This window comes from Odontomachus brunneus, unplaced genomic scaffold (genome assembly GCF_010583005.1).
Source record: "Odontomachus brunneus isolate Ranch 3 - 2012 unplaced genomic scaffold, Obru_v1 Obru_scaffold_026, whole genome shotgun sequence".
NCBI classification, from domain to species: domain Eukaryota; kingdom Metazoa; phylum Arthropoda; class Insecta; order Hymenoptera; family Formicidae; genus Odontomachus; species Odontomachus brunneus.
This window is the reverse complement of record NW_022639476.1, coordinates 222,263-240,906: the sequence shown is the minus strand read 5'-3', so window position 1 is coordinate 240,906 and position 18,644 is coordinate 222,263. Positions and strand designations below refer to the sequence as shown.

Below are 18,644 nucleotides of genomic sequence, written 5' to 3'. Positions count from 1 at the left end.
CCCCCCCCTTCTCGTGTTTTATATGCGACGAATTTGTTGCGACTCTTTTTTACGAAATATCTCTGTAAAATTATATCAAAGATTATATGTGAAAAATTTAGGTCAATCGTTTCAAGCAGGTTCACAAGCACTGGTTGACTAATGAGAATATATATTTACTTTTCTAACATGTTCCAATATATTTAAATTTGTTATATATAATGGTTGCAGCAGCTATTATTATACTCCAGTATTACACAGTATATTAAATTATATGCAATATTACAATATTATAATAATAATAATTATTCAACCTTATTGAGTAAAGAGTGTGTTATTCACTTTTGGTAATATCTTGTTATTTGACAAGTATAATATATATACATATATGCAGTGTACCGTTTCAAAGGAGATTATTTATGTGAATACAATATAACAATGATAATAATGGCTGCATTCGGTAGAGAAAGCTATTGTCCTAAAATTTGTGAATCTGCTTAGTACATGATATTCAGCCAAGAGCATATCCCAATTAGATTTGTGAATATTACAACAATTGCAAAGCATTTTTCTCTGCTGAACACAATCAATATCACTCAGGTATCATGAATGGATGAAATGCCCAACCCTGCGTTATCTGACAGGCTCAGAACCTCTGACTCTGGAAGAAGAGTTTGAAATGCAAAAACACTGGCTCGAGGACGCAGACAGTAATTATTCATTAATTTTGCATCATGCAAATTCTATGAGATAGTTTAGCCTCGTGTTACTTAACGTTGCAGAATGTACTTTCATTATCCTGGATAAACACATATTCCACTCCACTGGAAGTGAAGTAGGTATGTCGGTCACATTGCGCCACTTCTATAATGTCTGTCTTTCTATAAGCAGTCGATTGCAGACGCCATGATAGGAGACACAAATTTGTTTTTTAACGATCCTGAAGAATCGCACACTGCTGAAGTAGAAATCATGATAGCTGACATGGCAAGTCGAGGCAAGAGGCGAGGTTGGGAGTCGGTTATTCTTATGATTCGATATGGTAATTGATGCGCAATATGCCCTTGCATATAATTGCAGTATAATTTTCGTTTATTTTTTTCATTTTTATATATGCTCGTTCGTGTGTTAAAACAGGTATTGAAACATTGGGTATCAATGAATTCCGTGCCAAGATCAAATTAGACAATGCACTTAGCATAAAAATGTTCGAGAAACTCGATTTTCAAGAGATAGGAAGAAGCCAACTTTTCCAAGAAATGACCCTTGAGAAAAGAGTATCTTCCGACTGGATCGATCAATTATCTCGTGAATTGCAGTCCATCGCGTCCGACTCGAATGAATTAGTCACCGGAGTCGTTACATCAAATCATTAATTTATATATATTTGTAATTATATACATGTGACTATTTCGATAATATAAAATGCAAAAACTCGTCTGGACTTGCATTTCTCTCGTTGATCCACATTACGATTTGGTGGTAACACCGGTATCGGGATATTCCGCGTGTTGATTAACACAATTGACGTAGTTGAGTCGTGATTGAATGTTATTGAGATTAAAGCGATTTAGCGTCATGAGCAGCTCCTACGTCAGTATTAACGTTACCCTCCAACGTGAGATCATCTTTTCGGTCGGTCGGTCGCGGTAGCATTTTAGCTCATCAAATAGCGTGTCGAAAGCATAAAAGTGATAATATATATATATATATATATATATATATTGGTTTGACAAAATAAAACAAAGCATGTTATTGACGAGAGGTTTTAAAGTAGTTAACGCGATGCGGAAGAGACCATTATTGTTTAACTCGATGGTGTACGGTTTCTTCTACACGAGTGCCGAGTTTATCCGACAGAGTTTCAGTAAGACGTCCAAGGTGTGCGAGAGATTCTCTTAATTCAGATGTCTCGAAATAGCGTATAATCTCTAAATTTCTACGATCGAATTTCAACTAAAAAAGTAAATTGAGAGCCTTATTACTAGAGTTTGTGACTTTTTACTCGTAAAGAATGTTTTCATTCCAAATTGAAGAATAAATGTGCTTTACAAGAACAAATTAACTCCTATATATTGAAACAATCACTTGTATATATTGAGAATCTACTCCAAGTGTTCACTCTTGTGATTCTGTAAGGCGATATTTTTACTATCGTTTCAAACAAAATCTCACTTTCGTTTACAGTGAGATTTCACTTCAAGAAATTTTGAGAATATGGCTACATAAATTGCCTGCCAGTAGTGCAATTTTGTAACTCGTTATTGCAGTTAACGACAGTCTCGTTATCGTTGCGCAGCTTTTCTACAGTATGAAAAAGCGCAATGATAACTATCGTTAACTGCAATAACGAATTACAGAATCGTACTACAGATATCACCCGCGTATATAAATGATATTATAAGTAAACTATAACTTTTTTTTGAGAATACAGTCGACGCAACAGAACATCGAAGAACATGATGATTTCGCCGGTACTAAGGGGCCTATATTGATGCAGATACAAGAAATTTGCGAGATTTTAGATCTTGTAGATGAAAAGAATGATGCTGCTGTGCGATCAACGGTTTATAACTGGCCGCAGTTGAAGAGATACGCCGTTTACGGTTGTTTGTTAGCGGGGCCTGTGTTACACGGATGGTATTTTCCGGTCATGTTCATTAAATTAGTATCAAAAGCATTTAATTCCGTGATGAATTAACGTGGACGCTGCTGATGGCAGGTACAAGTGGCTCGACACGTTTTACAGCGGCAAGTCCACGAGGATCGTGCTGAAGAAGCTCTTTGCGGATCAATTTGTCTTTACACCGCCGCTAATCGTCTTGTTCTTTACTAGTTTGTGTCTTTCCACATTATTCCTGCATGCGTTCGGACCGATTTTACGACACGACGCATTATGACTCGTTTTCCACGCGATCTTACAGGTATGAGTCTGATGGAAGCCAAGTCGGACATTCTCAAGGAATGCAGAATGAAGTTTTTACACACCTTTCAGGTTTGTTCCGAGATGCAAAAATTATCATCTTGAAGATGTACACTCAAAGAAATGTTTTGCTAGTTCAGATAGAATTCTAAGGGTGAAATTACATGGTGCGTAACAGAGCTGCGGAATAGAGTGTGTCATAGAAGCAACCAATCAATCAAGGGAAGCAGCCTGATTGAAAAGAGTAGAATACCGCTGATTAGTTGCTTCTATGACGCACTTTCTATTCCGCAGTTATATTGCGCACCGTGTAACATTAACCTTAATCTGGATAGGCGCTACAAGATTTTTCAATTTTACAAATGGTTCGGATAGAAATTCTACCCTTATCGTTTATATTGATTAAATATAAAACATATGCAATAGTGTTTGCTGGGCATTTATTCATTTCACAGCTAACTTGTGTATTTAGATAGTTTTTACTATGACTGCAAAACCAAAAAATGTTTTGAGTGTACAGAGTGAGGTACTTAAAAACTAGGTCAGGCTAATTTCAAATGCCTCACATAATAATTTATTTACATACACACACATATATATACACATACATACCCATACTTACATTTCTAGACCTCCTGTGGATTTTGGTTGCCGGTGCAACTTGTGAATTTTCTGCTAGTTCCGACATCCTTACGAGTGACATATGTCAGCGTTGCCAGTTTCTGCTGGGTCAATATCTTGTGTTATTTAAAGAATGTGTCAGTCGTCGAATACATCGAGGACAAGGATGAACGGTGAAATTTCACGTTACGTATATATACATATGCATGTAAAGAAAAAGAAGATAATAGTAAATCCAAGTAATATTAAATATAACACATGCATAGCAATTTTGTTACATGTAATGTATACTAGGTATCTGAACAAGTTCTAAAAACATTCGTTAGCGACTAAGAGAGATTCGTCGATTATTTTCGTCTCGATTTAATAATCATGTTGTTTGTTGCTTTATCGATACGAAACACATGTCAAAAAATATAAGAACAATGTTTAATCCATGATCCGTTAGCACATGTGTAAAAACAATTGAATTTTTGGGTTTCCGACTTTACAGTTTCTTTTTTTTTCGTTTAGCTTTATCTATACAACATAGAGCGATGTCTAGTGTTGTGTATTCGACACAGTTTTTTTCTTTCAAAGAAATAATGAGAGTGAGAAATGATAGGCCCTCAGAATTTATTGTTTATGTACAGTGTATCGCTTTCACTCTTGCGGCCTTATATCGATCGTGGAAGTTTAAATAAATCACAACTGGGGTTGAGAAAAAGATTAAAAAGATTAAGAAAGAGAGAGAGAGAGAGAATAAAAGAAAAAAGAGAAGAAGAGAATACTGCGAATCATCATTGACAAATTTGAACGTTTAAAAAGGTCTCTATTCTAAACCAGTCTCGCTAGTTCGATAGATTAAACTAAATTTCTGGAAGAGAGTTTACCTCGGTCGGTGCGCTCCGAACGTTATACTGTCAGAGACAAGTATCACACGCAACGTTATTGCTAAGTAAAAATCCCTTGTATATAGTATTGTTACGATACCGCCTAAAACCTCGGTTTAGACAGTAAAGCGACACACAAGCATCTTCGCAACGCAAAAGTGTCATCGAGGAGCGCGGTTGTGTGCTTTTCACTGATTTTCTTTTCGCCCGCGTCAACAATCTTCGAGCAGTCTTATGCGTTATTCTATGTAAGCTACATTACCGTGCGCAGGTATATGAGTAAATACATGACTCAACGGCGACAGCACTTGGATGAGTAAATAATAGCTCCGGACATAGCCATGCGCATCTCGCGCGCGTGCTGAGTCATATATTTTTCTATATCTCGACAATACGATTCGATCGTACGGTATTACCGGTGAATGAGAATTAAGAAAGACGTCTAAGAGGAATCCAGCCCTATCTCGTAGACGAAAATATATTCATCGAGCCACTGGCTGTGCGCTTTCTTACGAGTCTCGCCGCTACTGTAAAATAGAAATCAACGTGTACGCTCGTCCTCACGAATTCCAGTAAGCGCTTTATACACGCGCTACGACTTCGCTTACCGCTCGCGTCCTGTGGCGTTAGTGGTTTATCAATTACTTTTTGGATCACGTTGATCCACTGCGACCTATCGTCGTCGCTTTGCGCAGAGAGCAAGTAAGTTCTGTCGGGTGTCTCAAGGGTGAACGAGAATCCTTGGTCCCTCGCGCCCGGCGGTACGCCCGTTTTCACGGCGAAACCCTCGGAACTATGTCCCAAGAAGATTTCGCCCTTTGGATGCGCATCCTTCAAGAAAGATTAAGATTAAGGGGGAAGAAAGAACGCTTTGCAGAGCTTATAAGACGGATTGCACTCGGATTGTGAATACGAACCATGGGATCGTCGTGATACATTAGCTTTCTGCCGTCCAATGTAAACCATCTCTTTTTGTAAGCGTCCGTGTGCCTGGGGCCGGTTTTCCACAGGAAACCCTCGCGCGGAAAATCCCTCGTTAGTTGTGACAGCAACTCGTTCTCACTCGCGCCCGGGTACGCCACTTGCAAACGATGCAACTTTGCGCATCTGATCGCGAGATACCAATTTGTGATCACTTCCGGATCCTCGTGATAAACGTAGATATGTCTCGTGGTGCCGTCTTTCATAAAGGACAACTGAAGGCTGTTCTGATTGCCGGTTTTGGTCGGTACGAACGCCACATTTAACTCTGATATCCTCAAGACGGCTTTAGGTTCCTTGAGATAAATTATGCAACAATATTACCAATATATATCGTTGCGCCTATCCGACAATTCATAACAATTCACTGATATTTTCCTTGCCAAGGTACCTTGTTCTAATAATAAATAATATCTAGTAATAATAAAAATACCGCACACGTATCGTATAAATCGTGCCTTCTTGTAATAATAAATATCGTACTTTGTTCTCTTTAACGTGATACTTGAGAGTGTCCTCCGCCTCGCAGAGTACGAATTTTCGCGGATGGTAACGTGAGTCCTCCTTGCCGCGCTTCATCAGGAATCCTTCCATAAAACCTGACACATAGTGATTCTGTCTTTCAGGGTGACAAAACTCCTCCCTCTCATATTTGGCTCTTATCCACTGTTCGACTAAAACTCTAACGATAATGGAGAATTAATCGTTCAATTAGACGGTGTTTGTGCAATGCTTGTTTCAAATCGTAATCTACTGGTAGTTAGCTGATAAGGCGGATAACGTGCCACCCTTCAGTGACTGAAACAGGAAAACCACACAAATTCCTGATAACTCACTGCGGGGCATCTGGGCTTGGTTTACGATAGCACGAAGGTACACGTTCCTCATAGTGCAGCCTCGCCGCGGCGTTACCGACTTCGCGCATCCTATTCACCTGAGAATCCTCCCACCGGTCTAGCTTCAAATGTTTCACCTTTGATATATGCGCTCCCATAGATCTGTGCACACCAGCGCATCTTTTGCAGACGAATATACCTATGTTGTAAGACGCCCATTCCGGATCTGAAAGGATCCCGGTCAGTTTTGCATGGTAATGCGATGTAGTTACGTATGCGACAGAGAGAGAGAGAGAGAGAGAGAGAGAGAGAGAGAGAGAGAGAGAGAGAGAGAAAGAAAAGGAAAAAGGAAGAGACAAAAAACATCGTTCTCGAAAAACACGAGACGTTTGCTGTCACTTTGACAGACGACGTGTTTCTCTCGTGTGCAATTACGATAATGCCAACGTCAGGCCGATTTCACGCTATTTCGCGTTATACAATCATGATGCCGAGTATCGCGATGAAAACAAACATTCCGGACGTCGGAGACGTCGCGCAACGGGACTGTTGCGAGGTTAAGATCGCGCGTCACGGCGGCGTACGCGCTTCGTTCGTCTGTGACGACTGAAAGGGAACAGAACTTTTTTTTCACGAAACACACTCACTCTTGGCCCCACAATCCGCACACACGTTATTCCCAGGTTTTTTCAAGAGTTCCGCCAACAATTTCTCGTTTGCGTCCGCCATCTTAAAACATTGACAAACGACGATGTTCATACACCGTGGACGTACGCGGTGTTTCCCTTTCGACGGTTGCCACTGCTGCCTCGTGCATGACACACTGACATGAGGAGTAATTGGTGGAGTCGCGTCGACAGCTAGAGACCTTCGAACAGAGACTGGCCATTGACCCGAAAAATGGCGGCGATAAATATGTGTGTGCTGCTGAGTGAGTGCGTGATCTATTAAATGTGTGCGTGTCTATCGATCTAGGGCTCGATTCTTGATGGTATGCGAATGAGATATGCATGCGAAAATATATAGTTCACGTTACGTATACTGTAGATTTTCGCATGTATATCTCATTCGCACACCGTCAAGAATCGGGTCCCTGCAACATCAATTGTAATAACAATAACATCAATTGTAATAACAATCAATTGTAAGTAACATGATATTTTATCATTTTAATCACGAAATTTAACATCACATAACGTAAAATGAACAATTAACAACTTGCACACATGCACTTACACATGCACTTATTACACTTGCACACATTTATATACCTTTAAATAAAACTTATAACAACAACAATACAAATAATCTCTATTTATTAAAATTATCTATATATATTTTTTTTAATTAATTATTTATTATATTACCTGAATAATAATATCTCAGGACTAGTTGTTTTTTATTTCTTTCGACATTACTTAACGTGTGATTGTTATTGACTATATGTAATATCTTCAAGAACTTACATTATACATTTTAAAGGATATACACGTATATATATTTATTTATCATCATTATTTGAGCGATAAACTATATATTCGTAGAGTGCGACAATATCTCAATTAATATTTTATGCCCGTTCGCGCTTGGTGAGCGTAGCTTCGTATTGGTGCCGCCATTTTTCGGGTCATCATGCCGTGCGCCAATCACGTGAAGACCCCCCAATGGCCAGTTTCTGTTTGAGGGTCTCTACTCGACAGCCAATCGGTACAGTCTATTGGGTCAGACCGATTTTTACTCGCAGTAAATAGAGCCAAAGACAAATATATCAGAACCGGTTTCAATTGTGTTATGCAACATTTAACGATTTAGGCTGCGTTCCGAAATTCTCTGCCAGTACTGAAATTCTATAATATACGTAACATAAACTATAAATTTTCAGTACTGGCAGTACATTTCGGAACGCAGCCTCAATATCCAATAGTTTGTTTACTAGAATTGGTAGCTGGCGACATTTTTAGTCTCCAGAAGAATAATTCTCCTATTGGATATCGTATGTTGAATATCACCAGAGAGAAGTATGAGAGCGGCCACCAGCCACAGACTTCTATATACTAACTATGAAGTAAGAGGTAAGGAGACCGAACTTGATAGGACACGAGTAGAGAAAATGGTCCTGATTTGTGTCCCCCACAATTGAGAGGAAATCTGCTGAAAAGAATAACTTTTTATGGTTGGGCGCCGTTTGTAAAGCAATAAGTTAGAGCGAGATAAGATATATTTGTCTCACTCTTACTGCAACAGTTCAGTGATGCAGTTAAAGAGTTGCACCACCTCTTAAACGGTTCCTGTTTTCCCTTTCACTCGACCCGTTTCTTTCCATTTGACTTAGGCTGCGTTCGGAAACATCACTCGAATACTCTCCCTCTCTTTTTATCTCACTCTTGTATCTCGCTCATTCCAACGCAATGGGTACACTTGGATGGCATTTTCGAACGCAGCCTAAGCATTCCAGTATGTATATAGTTCACCGATACCGAACTATGAGACAGGATTGAGTTGTCATGAGCTATGTAGTTACTAGATGGTTGTGCCTATGACACTTTTCGTTCTTTAGGTGAATTAACTCTACTCGATTTAACGTAAACATCCTTAACATAACCGAATCGTAGCTAACGCGCCATTCCGCAAGTTTTCAAAAAGATTTGAGATATTGCAGAAAAAAGTAGAAAAACGGGGAAGGTAAGCTCAGTAACATTGCTATATGTTCTGTTGCGGCTAGAAAATAATCTTGAAAAGGTGTAAATATATCGGTTAAAAGAAAAAGAAAAAATATTTTTCATACTTTCGTTAATATCCCAACACTATAAGAGATATTGCAAAACGTTGATTATAAAATTCAGTGACATCTTTTACTGTATAATATTATACGGTAAAAAATTTAAGAAAGAAATTGTTTTCAGTTATTTTTTAACGTTAGAGTCTCAATTAACAAACATGACAACGTCGTATCAATGACATATTATTAATGTTAGAGACGTCATTAATGCGTCATTAAAACACAATTTGACATCATCCTGTTATTTAAGAAACAATCCGTTATTATTATAACCATTATTTTTATTAGTTTCTCTTAATAGCTCAATTATGGTCAAAAGGGACAGACAGCTTGTTGACAGATCATTAGATGAATTTTTTATCTGCAAGCAATACAACTCCACAGAAGGTTAAAGTATCTGGATATGCAAAATGGAGGATTCAAAGATTTTCCAATAAAGGATACATATGGGAAATTTTAATAATGAAAAAAGTAAGTTATATATATTAGTTGCCACTAATATAAGAAAAATATGGAAGATATCGCTTGTTTAAGCTATGATATCATGGTGTTAATTAATTTGTTTATTGTCAACTTACGCATATATATGATGTATTGATCTTTCACACGAGACTGACATTACATACGTAACAATGACATTTTTTTATCTATATCGACGTGCACGATTTAAAGCGCAGCTCTTCCGATATCGTTTAGATCAAACAAATTCCACATCATGCATTCCCGGCGCGTGTCCTCTCAAAAGAATTATCCTCCGATTGCTCTGTATTCTCGCTGGAGAAAACGCTGTTGTTTATTTAATCCTTGAGGTTAAAATTAAATTTAACGACGCATCTCACTGGAGTACGCGTGTGTGATGCAATATTTCTTATCTTTTTCTTTGGCAACGGAGTGGGGGAATGACTCTCGATTACTGAAATAGTTGCGACCGGTTGCAATAGCGGGTAGTCGCCGCTGAGTTCGATCAGTGAGTGTGTGTGCACGCGTGGCACGTGACATATCATACCGAATTACAGAGCAATTGGAGGCGATTCGAGAGAAGCGAGCCAACAGCAGTCATCGTTTCAGTCCGTTGCTGTTCGTGTTAAGCGTCGTCTCCGGAGTGCTGCTGCTCCGTTTTTCTTCTTCGCGCCGCCTGGTACCGTTCTCGTTTATTCGGTCTCCACGCGCTCTTCTCTACCTCCTTCATCCTCCTTCCGCGCGTGTACATCTATTCGAGAATAATCGCATTCGCGTGAGGAACGCGCGCAGATACGACGAGAATACGCCAATTCACGTTGCTATGCGCATCCGCGAGAATTACATTTTGCAAACATTCGAATGTAACATTTTTTCCTTTTATTTTGACATTGCACTGCTGTCTCTTTCCCCTCCTGTTTTCTTTTTTGCTTTTTCTTTCCCAGTGACGTCTTAATCTTTACTTGCGATTTATCGATACATTTTGCTGAGAAACATGACAACTAGGGAAACGTGAGAAAACGATTTCTTGTTAGTAATAATTTGATACACTATTCATTAAGAGCTCGCGTCTTTAGATTTTACATGTGTTAAACGGCTGTATTTTTCTTTGTAAAAATATATATTTATCGTTTTTATATTAAGACAAATTAGTTGTTTAGATATCCAGCAAATACAGTGTTACATATAACGCATCTGTTATATAACACACGTGTTATATAATAATTACATTGTTGAGTAGGAAATTATAACTTAACAAGTATATTACGTATAACAGTGTGTTTGCTATGATATATGTGGTGCGTTTCGAAAATACAACGCGGTTCTTTTTATTTTCTTTAGCAGTCACATTTGCACTCACACTCACATTTGCACAAACTCCGTGTTCAGTGCTGGGATTCTGTAACTCGTTATTGGAGTTAACGACAGTTTCGTTATCGTTGCGCAGCTTTTGTATACCGTAGAAAAAAGTTGCGCAATGATAACGAACTGTGAAAGTTAATTGTCGTTAACTACAATAACGAGTTATAGAATCCCAGCACTAATGTGCATAATTATTTGAGAAACAATCGAAAAATCGTACATCGTGGTGAAGAAGGGCAAATACTTGCTTACTCATTCATTGAAAAATCTCGCTACTCCTATGTACATCTGAACAGCGATTATCTCTTATGTATTATTAATTACATATTAATACATTGGCTGCCGCATTCTTATTTCTACTGATTGTACTAAAATGACTAACAAATTGCTAAAGGTACAGTAAAGAAATGTAATTTGGAATGCACATTTCTTTTACTTCGTTTTATTGGTTTTCTCATTCTACAATCAGATTTTTAGATGCAACTATTTTATCTTACATATCACTTCATGAGACGTAACATTATTACTGTGACAACTATGGCATTCAACCTGTTAATCAACAGTGAATGTCAAACTTGTCAATTGATCGTCGTAATTCATGCATCCCGAAGTGACGTATTATTCGAGAAAAATTTAAAAATACAAAAATTAAAAAGTAAAAAATATTCTTTTCACACGTTTCGCGAGTCCTCGTTAGCGGAGATCCATAGAAATCTATCTATAGGACAATTGTCCAATAAATGATGCTACTGTTCTGTTTCGCATAGATAGGAATCTATTGCGTCGAAAACATGTCGCTCGTTCGTCTGTATAAATACTTTATGGATGGTCGCGATGAACTGGACGAGAGGATCGGCATGAGCGAGAAACAAAAGAAATTAGTGCAGAACACATGGGCCACTGTTCGCAAGGATGAGGTGTCATCTGGGATTGCCATTATGTTCGCGTGAGTTCATCTAATATCTCTTTATTCATTTCGTTTTCCATGTAATAGAATACAGAGAATCCCGTCAATCAAGGACGGCAACCACGATTCACTGTGAGAAGAAAAGTTAATTTCACAGTTAATTTCATTGCAAATTGTAGTTATTTTTGGCGCCAACTTATCTTTTGTTGTTCTAACAAAAAAACAATATGCGTGTAACACTCGTCTTAGTATAAATACTGTTGCAAGTAGAGAGAACGGTTACAAATGAGTCACGCGCGAAACGTTGCTTCTTGTTTTCGAATCTTACAGTCTTCCATGCTGCGTTTCGACTAGCGATATACTATGTGTGACGCAATATCTATATTTTATTAAATAACTCTAAGCGAGACCAACCATACTTTTTTTTCCGTGTAGATCAAACGTATATAAGCGACTGATAATTGGCGAAATTCCATTCCAAAATTCTTCGGACGAAGATTTCTGCGCACTTCAAGGCTCTTCCGCATTCTAATTGACTGATCATTTGTTTAATGAATCGTCGACACGCGGTACATTTATACATGCAATATCGTCGTGAATCCGTGTCACGTTTGCAGTTTCTCATCAGCAAACGCGCTCACATCTCTCCGTGAAAATCATACGCATTTGTCGATGCACGCCGCGTCGCAAAAGTCACGACAGGATGCGTGCGTTATGAAAATTTCAACGCTGACTCTGCTAACACCTGCGGAGTGACGAGATTAGATCGTTGCGCCAATCGAAACCATTTGTTGACTCAAGTCCGGAATATACTTGAAAGCGATCGATCGGCTTCGTTGCGACTGAAACTTGTATATTCTGAATTCGTGAAAGAGGATTTCGCAGATCTTCTAACTTGTTTGTCTGAATGGGCATATCGTAAGATGCCGCCGGATCGGCAATAATACTTGACCGTCACTTGACCAAGTTCAATATCCAATCGACATTAAGTGGTATCAATTGAGAATCAGTTGTATGATTTGAGTGAAACATTCATTTGCGATTTCGTGTATAGCAGTATTATCGCTAAATTTTTACTCGTTTTTAGTTTTATTACAAAATAACTTTAATTTTATTATAAGTAATTTCGGGAATTGAACGGTTGTTTCCTCTCTACCAATTGACGTTAAATTTTTGTATGTTTTATGCTATCGTACAATTCTTTAAGTTGGCTTTAAGTTAACTTGCAGAAGAATATTCTTCGTTTTCGCTCTGACATTGACAGTACATTATTGTACAACGTAAAGAAACGATTTTCTATTCGACAGTGTTCTCTTTGTCTCCCTACTTCCTCTCTCTTTCTCTCTCCCTTCTACTTTCCCCCTCCTTTTCTCTTTTTCTTCCTCTCAATTCTAATTCAATCTCAGTTGTTCAATGAAATGTCGCTTATTAATTTGAGACTGTTACTTGCGTGATCTTTCTTTGCAGTCTTTTTACACGACATCCGGAATACCAAAACGAATTCAGGCTGTTTAAGGATATGTCTTTTGACGAATTGTCGAAAAATAAAAGGTTTCAGGCGCACTGCGCCAATATTATAGGGGCGTTGAGCGGCGTGATCGATCATATCCACGATCCGGAGCTGATGGAGGCAAGCTTACTCACTCTTGCCGAAAGACACAAGATCCGCGGACAAACGCTACAACAATTCCAAGTAAACAAATTTTTCTCATCACATCCCTTTTATCTCACTGTAGATATCCGTTAGACAATTATCAATAATAAATAGAATTATTTCAATTAATTTTTTCACTGTAAAGCAAAGCACATATCGTATAATAATATGTACAAAAGAAATATATCGGAAATTTTGATTAACCTAAAGAATACACACAAAGGCGATACTGATAACACTCAGTCTGTTTCATATGTCGAACACATGTTACGCAGATAGTGAAAGTGTGTTAAAGGGGACCATACTTTTTATATTTTTATCACTACGTGGTCACATTCTATACCGTTACCGCCAATCGACATTCTATGGCGAGTTAACGTACGCACAATACGTACCACACACACACACACACACGTACAAGTGAAAAAAATTATATTTCCAGAATTTACGGCATGTATTGGAGGACCTCTTTCCATCCGTTTTCGGGAAACAATACACGCCGGAGGTGCAAGAGGCATGGAAAAAGATGTTTGACTACATCTTCCCGATACTCTGTCGGGTTTATAACGATTAAGATCACTTGATCATATTAATTTTCAAGTCGTGATTGAAAGCAGCTTCAACGCGCACGTATACATATCACTTTTTCACAAGTCATTTGTGTCAAATCTTTGAATCTTTCAAGGAAATGATATGAAGAATGATGACATTCTTCATAATGTAAGTTTTAACAGCTTCATAAGTTTTAATTTTTTACGAGAGAATAACATTCGTCACGCTATACTGACATTCTATACATTTATCAATGTATGACGACACAACACTAGCATAGTACATAATGATGATCCTCGCGTAAATTCTTAACGGTGACTAACATTTGCAGTACGTTGTAATGTGGATCGGAATGTCTTTCCGCTAAATTACGAGGAACATGAAATAAAAGTCGGTATTGCACAAAGGGGAAAAGGTGATTCGAGAAAATTTTGTCTCACTTTAATATCCTTCCGAGTAGTCTTAGAAATTTTGTCTCACTTTAATATCCTTCCGAGTAGTTCTTAGAAATTCCCATAGCAAAAACAGAGTTTGTCCACGGTAAAGTCTACAATTTTTTTTCCATAGTTCTGTCAAACGTTTATTGTTATTACGAGAAGAGAAAATAAACATTGTTATTGTGTCAATGATAATAAAAAAGATACACAATATCTATCCGACACAAAAAGACGAAAATATATGAAGCGGAACTATAGTTATCTTATAGTTATCTTATAAGATATTGTATGTCGACGCGTTATACATATTATTAGGTCGAGATAAATCTTTTTTCCAATAAAATACATACATTTAATTTATCGGCATATTTCTATTTGAAAAACAGAAGCTGTGTTCGTGTTTGTTCAGTGTCAATTAAAAATTAAGTAATCTTGTTTTTACCAATAGCGTTGGCAATCGTGTCGTTTAGATGTTCACCTTACTCTTTCACTTCTTTTTCTCCCACAAGTAAGCAAGAGAATGTGAAGTTAATCAAAGATGTGTCTGATGTTTTGTTACTCCATTTATTATTTATATTCGTACTCGCATGTGTCTGCTCGAACGTCCTCACTTAACCGCGAAATGTGTCAATCGGTTACTAGTGTTAATATTTACACCGTCTATTCCAGTTAATCGTTTAATTAATTGTATATCATTAATATCTGCCAAAACACAATAATGACGTTCGGAATGATGCGGAGATCATCGTAACGAAGCTAGAAATGAATAACACCAACACGACCGGGTCTATTATCTTATCAGGCGAGTCGAGTGACGGAAGATCTTTGAGCAAACGATGTATCGATGCAATCTATATTGACACAATACGTTTCAGGACGCCAAACGATTTCTTTGCCATTATACGTTATCGGAGGGATCGTAGTCGCGACTGTACTTTTGACCTGCTGTTGCACACTGTTCGTGAGGAATAAATGCGCAAGACTTTTCAACAAACTTACGGGCAGAAGAAAGAAGGAGTCAGTATAAGATAAGAGTGTTGTTAGATATTTTGGTTCTACATTGACCCTGCGAAGAAATTCTTGACGAAGAAAAACTTGAAGGGCCAATGGAGAATCTCGAAAGACCTGGGATTATATACAGATCTTATTGCCTTTTAATAATAGAAATGTGACTCGCAATAACCATTTGTAGCACCAAGGTAAGGCAATAGTCCGTATAATATTATATCTCGAAATTCTTTATTGTGATTCTTCAAGTATTGACAGTATTTGCAGGATCAATGTAGAATTAAAATTTTAGCTTGGCTAAAATTGTAAGCTCTCGCTTATACGAGAAAAGTTTGTGACTCGTCTATGACTTATTGATTTTTCTCGTTTTTTTATCGTTTTAACACGTTGATTGCCATTGATTCCCGTCGATTGTACAAAAGCTTACCCGACAATTGAATTGACGATAAATAAATGTAATTCAATGCACTTGCGTATTTTTTACCTTGTTTTATCGATTCTTTCTCTCTCTCTCTCTCTTTCTCTTGACAATGTATAATCCGGTTTCCAAATACAATTGTTTAGTTACATTGAGAGAGAAATAATGGTTGATTTAATTAAAATTATAGTTATTTTTTATTCTAACCATATTTTTGGTTGTTCTAACATGAAAATAGTAGTAACATGCATATAAAGTTATTTTATCATAAAGTTATATCATCACAAACATTATAGTATTATAGTAGAATTTAATAAAAAAGTATAATTGTTTTCTCGATCATAATTTATAACAATTTTTCTCTACGTGATTATAGTTACAAAACATTTTTTCTCAGTGTATATACGTGACAAAATGAGACACGATACTGTCACGGCATTCAACGCGTTAATAGCCGTGCGAACGAGAAACGTATTTGTGCTTCGCCTGTTAATTAGTCGTGACTCTACATCTCCTCACACTGGCAGAAAGCGATCATGTCCATACAATAAATACGTTTAGAAAATATTTCCTTTCTGACATCGAGGAAGGTCGCAGCAAAGGAGCCGCCATGAGAGAATTGCGAAAAAAAAAGAAAAAGGCAAGGGATCTTGGATCGCCAAACCACACGCACATCAACGGCACGGAAGCTGTGGAGCCTATTGTTCTGCCGCCGTTGCAACCAGAAGAGCTAGAAAAACAAGAAGACGAATCGCCGATCACGTGCTACAAGTGTTACAGAAAGAAACAAAGGCGAAAGAGACTCAAGAGACAAATACGACGACAACGTTAGAAAAAGCGCGAAACAATTATAATGTGACATTTCTTTTTGTTAAGTCATTTTATTTTCTCAACACAGCCATTTGATTACTGATGGTCAGAAGCGAGAAAACACATGTTCAACATTCTTTCGAGAAATATATAAAAATAAAAAGATACCTTCATTAAATGATTAATCGAGTAGATTTGTAGCATGTTTTCAAAACTTTGTCTTTATTCTAACAGTCAATAAATAGCTGTGACTTTTTTAATTTTATGGATGTTTATTAATTAACAGAGCAACAGGAAAATTTGCAAAAAGTTTTACAACATATGTGCTTTATCGATCGCAAATGTTATTTTATCAACATTTATTTCAACGTATTTTGCAAGAACTTTGAGCGTATATTTTCTCGTTTCTGATATCATTAATTAAAAGACTACAGCGAAAAGCTAGAAGAGACTTGAAGAGAAATACAAATAAAAAGAAAAGAAAACAGCGATACAAATAACAACGAAACTACGATCTTATGTTTTCGCATGATTCGATTGTCAACGGCGCTCGCAACTGATAACCTCTTGTTTCGAGAAAAATGCAGTTTCGAGAAAACGACTTTGCATATATTTTAATTTATCTGGCAATTGGATATGTGAAAGTATACGGGACGATCGACGTGAATTTAAGCGAACTGGAGTATCTCGCAGCACGATTGGATCCGTTCGAGTGTCGGCGTTTGATCGCCGCGCTTCATTACACCACTTATAATCTGCCCCAGAACTTGGCCGCAGCTGGTAAAATATTATATATATATATATATATATATATATATATATATATATATATATATATATATATATATAAAATATTGGTAAGACCTCTGTCGTAATTACTAGGTGCTAATTATCGGTGTTCGACGAAACATATTTGCGAGAAAATGGAATGAATGATTTCGAAAGTGCGATTGGAAGTATATCGGCCTACATTTTATTATATGTGTGATCTGAATTACATACACACAGCGTTAAACAAATTCAAATGGTTGCATAGTCCTTGATTACATAGCGCCATCTAACGATATCGGGTAGATATTTCTTCAACGTATGGTTTGAATCTTGGCTAAAATAGAGTTTAAGGTCGGTATTCATTGTCGAATCTTATTTCAAGATTGTTTTAAGTAATGTCTTAAGATGCGAATACGGTTCTGTGATTGGTTCATGACAGTTCTTAAGATAGTTCTTAAAATAATCTTAAATATAAGATCGGACTATGAATACTTAGACTTTTAGCTGAAGTATAGTTTGCGTCTCGGCTATTATTAGTTTAAAAATCCGCTACGAGCCGCCACTATTTTTAATGAGAAATCGAGCATGTAATACGACAAGACTACAAAAGCTATTTATTTTCAACTTATATAAGTCTACAATGCATAATGATACATTAGTGTGAATCCCACAGTTACTTATTTTGACTCTAGATGAGATTCCCACAGTTACTTATTTTGACTCTAGATGAGATTCTTGTCGCTGATATTTCGATTGCGTATACTTATTATTTTGTCAACGTGACACTTTTAGTTGCACCTAAGTGAGAATATGTTTTCAATGATATGTTTGTCATCCGCCTTCCTCTTAATAACTCCGCTAAAATGAATCACTCTGCAATGTGCTGGAACGATCATTAAAGAAGAAAATTCACATTTTAATTAAGACGCTATAAATGTCATTTATATTAGATTTTTTCTTTACGCGATGTCAAAACTTGTCAAAACGATACGTTATACGGTACATTATAGTCCGTATATTTTTATGCGGGAAAGAGCGCAAGGTAGACGAGGAAATTCCATGTCTTCGTCAGTTGTTGCATTGGAACGAGCATCCCGCGGAGGGCAGGGGTAAAACGCATGCGGCGATCGTGCATCGTCTTCGGCAAATAGGTCGCGACGATCTTGCCGATTGGCTAGGTAAAACTGCTTTCAAGCAACTGGGAAAGGATTTAAACGATGCCATCGCGCCATCCCCCGAAATGCCGTCCGTCGACGAGCAAACTGAAACCGTTCT

At 37.4% G+C, this 18,644-nt stretch overlaps 5 protein-coding genes across 9 annotated transcripts in view; 4 read left to right on the top strand and 1 right to left on the bottom strand.

Annotated features, from left to right (window-relative positions):
* LOC116842575 (N-acetyltransferase 9-like protein) overlaps window positions 1-1,423 on the top strand; it is a 1,861-nt gene extending 438 nt beyond the window's left edge. The window contains exons 2-5 of one of the 2 annotated variants that reach the window (XM_032811977.1): window positions 580-689; window positions 762-814; window positions 871-1,021; window positions 1,117-1,423. In XM_032811977.1, coding sequence (XP_032667868.1) covers window positions 580-689; window positions 762-814; window positions 871-1,021; window positions 1,117-1,355 — 553 coding nt within the window. In that variant the 3' untranslated portion in view covers window positions 1,356-1,423. Of the gene's footprint in view, window positions 1-579; window positions 690-761; window positions 819-870; window positions 1,022-1,116 lie in introns of both variants that reach the window. The other variant, XM_032811978.1, reaches the window with a different exon arrangement.
* A 279-nt stretch (window positions 1,424-1,702) lies between these two features.
* Window positions 1,703-3,778, top strand: LOC116842574 (PXMP2/4 family protein 4). The gene is made up of 5 exons (XM_032811976.1): window positions 1,703-1,860; window positions 2,414-2,619; window positions 2,702-2,814; window positions 2,904-2,974; window positions 3,533-3,778. Exons 1-5 carry the CDS (start codon window positions 1,729-1,731, stop codon window positions 3,698-3,700), a joined length of 690 nt encoding a protein of 229 aa, XP_032667867.1. The 5' UTR covers window positions 1,703-1,728; the 3' UTR covers window positions 3,701-3,778.
* Window positions 3,779-4,121: 343 nt separating this feature from the next.
* On the bottom strand, window positions 4,122-7,104 carry LOC116842573 (arf-GAP with dual PH domain-containing protein 1-like). 2 transcript variants are annotated; one of them, XM_032811973.1, is made up of 6 exons: window positions 6,860-7,104; window positions 6,213-6,438; window positions 5,860-6,058; window positions 5,313-5,672; window positions 5,004-5,226; window positions 4,122-4,922 (listed from the first exon to the last, which is right to left on the bottom strand). In XM_032811973.1, the coding sequence occupies exons 1-6, from the start codon at window positions 6,969-6,971 to the stop codon at window positions 4,855-4,857; spliced, it is 1,188 nt and encodes a 395-aa protein (XP_032667864.1). In that variant the 5' UTR covers window positions 6,972-7,104; the 3' UTR covers window positions 4,122-4,854. The 2 variants fall into 2 exon arrangements, with proteins under 2 accessions (XP_032667864.1, XP_032667865.1); XM_032811974.1 differs by lacking the exon at window positions 6,860-7,104 and adding an exon at window positions 6,648-6,839.
* A 2,821-nt stretch (window positions 7,105-9,925) lies between these two features.
* Window positions 9,926-14,803, top strand: LOC116842612 (globin-like). Of its 3 annotated transcripts, none has more exons than XM_032812040.1 (4): window positions 9,926-10,129; window positions 11,584-11,758; window positions 13,187-13,412; window positions 13,816-14,803. In XM_032812040.1, the coding sequence occupies exons 2-4, from the start codon at window positions 11,604-11,606 to the stop codon at window positions 13,945-13,947; spliced, it is 513 nt and encodes a 170-aa protein (XP_032667931.1). In that variant the 5' UTR covers window positions 9,926-10,129; window positions 11,584-11,603; the 3' UTR covers window positions 13,948-14,803. The 3 variants fall into 3 exon arrangements, with proteins under 3 accessions (XP_032667931.1, XP_032667930.1, XP_032667932.1); XM_032812039.1 differs by having other exon boundaries at window positions 11,580-11,758; XM_032812041.1 differs by lacking the exon at window positions 9,926-10,129 and adding an exon at window positions 10,144-10,479.
* The window catches only part of LOC116842714, a 6,682-nt gene continuing 1,983 nt past the window's right edge, over window positions 13,946-18,644 (top strand). Inside the window, exons 1-3 of the mRNA XM_032812310.1 lie at window positions 13,946-14,093; window positions 15,238-17,378; window positions 18,320-18,639. Coding sequence (XP_032668201.1) covers window positions 17,180-17,378; window positions 18,320-18,639 — 519 coding nt within the window. The 5' untranslated portion in view covers window positions 13,946-14,093; window positions 15,238-17,179. The remainder of the gene's footprint in view (window positions 14,094-15,237; window positions 17,379-18,319; window positions 18,640-18,644) is intronic.

Coding starts and splice junctions, on each gene's coding strand:
- LOC116842574 (XM_032811976.1), top strand. CDS start 1,729: ATGTTATTGACGAGAGGTTTTAAAGTAGTTAACGCGATGCGGAAGAGA. Junction 1,861..2,413: donor GTTTCAGTAAGACGTCCAAG/GTGTGCGAGAGA, acceptor TTGAGAATACAG/TCGACGCAACAGAACATCGA. Junction 2,620..2,701: donor GGGCCTGTGTTACACGGATG/GTATTTTCCGGT, acceptor TGCTGATGGCAG/GTACAAGTGGCTCGACACGT.
- LOC116842573 (XM_032811973.1), bottom strand. CDS start 6,971: ATGAACATCGTCGTTTGTCAATGTTTTAAGATGGCGGACGCAAACGAG. Junction 5,227..5,312: donor TGTATCACGACGATCCCATG/GTTCGTATTCAC, acceptor TCTTTCTTGAAG/GATGCGCATCCAAAGGGCGA. Junction 4,923..5,003: donor AACGCCACAGGACGCGAGCG/GTAAGCGAAGTC, acceptor TCTATTTTACAG/TAGCGGCGAGACTCGTAAGA.
- LOC116842612 (XM_032812040.1), top strand. CDS start 11,604: ATGTCGCTCGTTCGTCTGTATAAATACTTTATGGATGGTCGCGATGAA. Junction 11,759..13,186: donor GGGATTGCCATTATGTTCGC/GTGAGTTCATCT, acceptor CTTTCTTTGCAG/TCTTTTTACACGACATCCGG. Junction 13,413..13,815: donor AAACGCTACAACAATTCCAA/GTAAACAAATTT, acceptor TTATATTTCCAG/AATTTACGGCATGTATTGGA.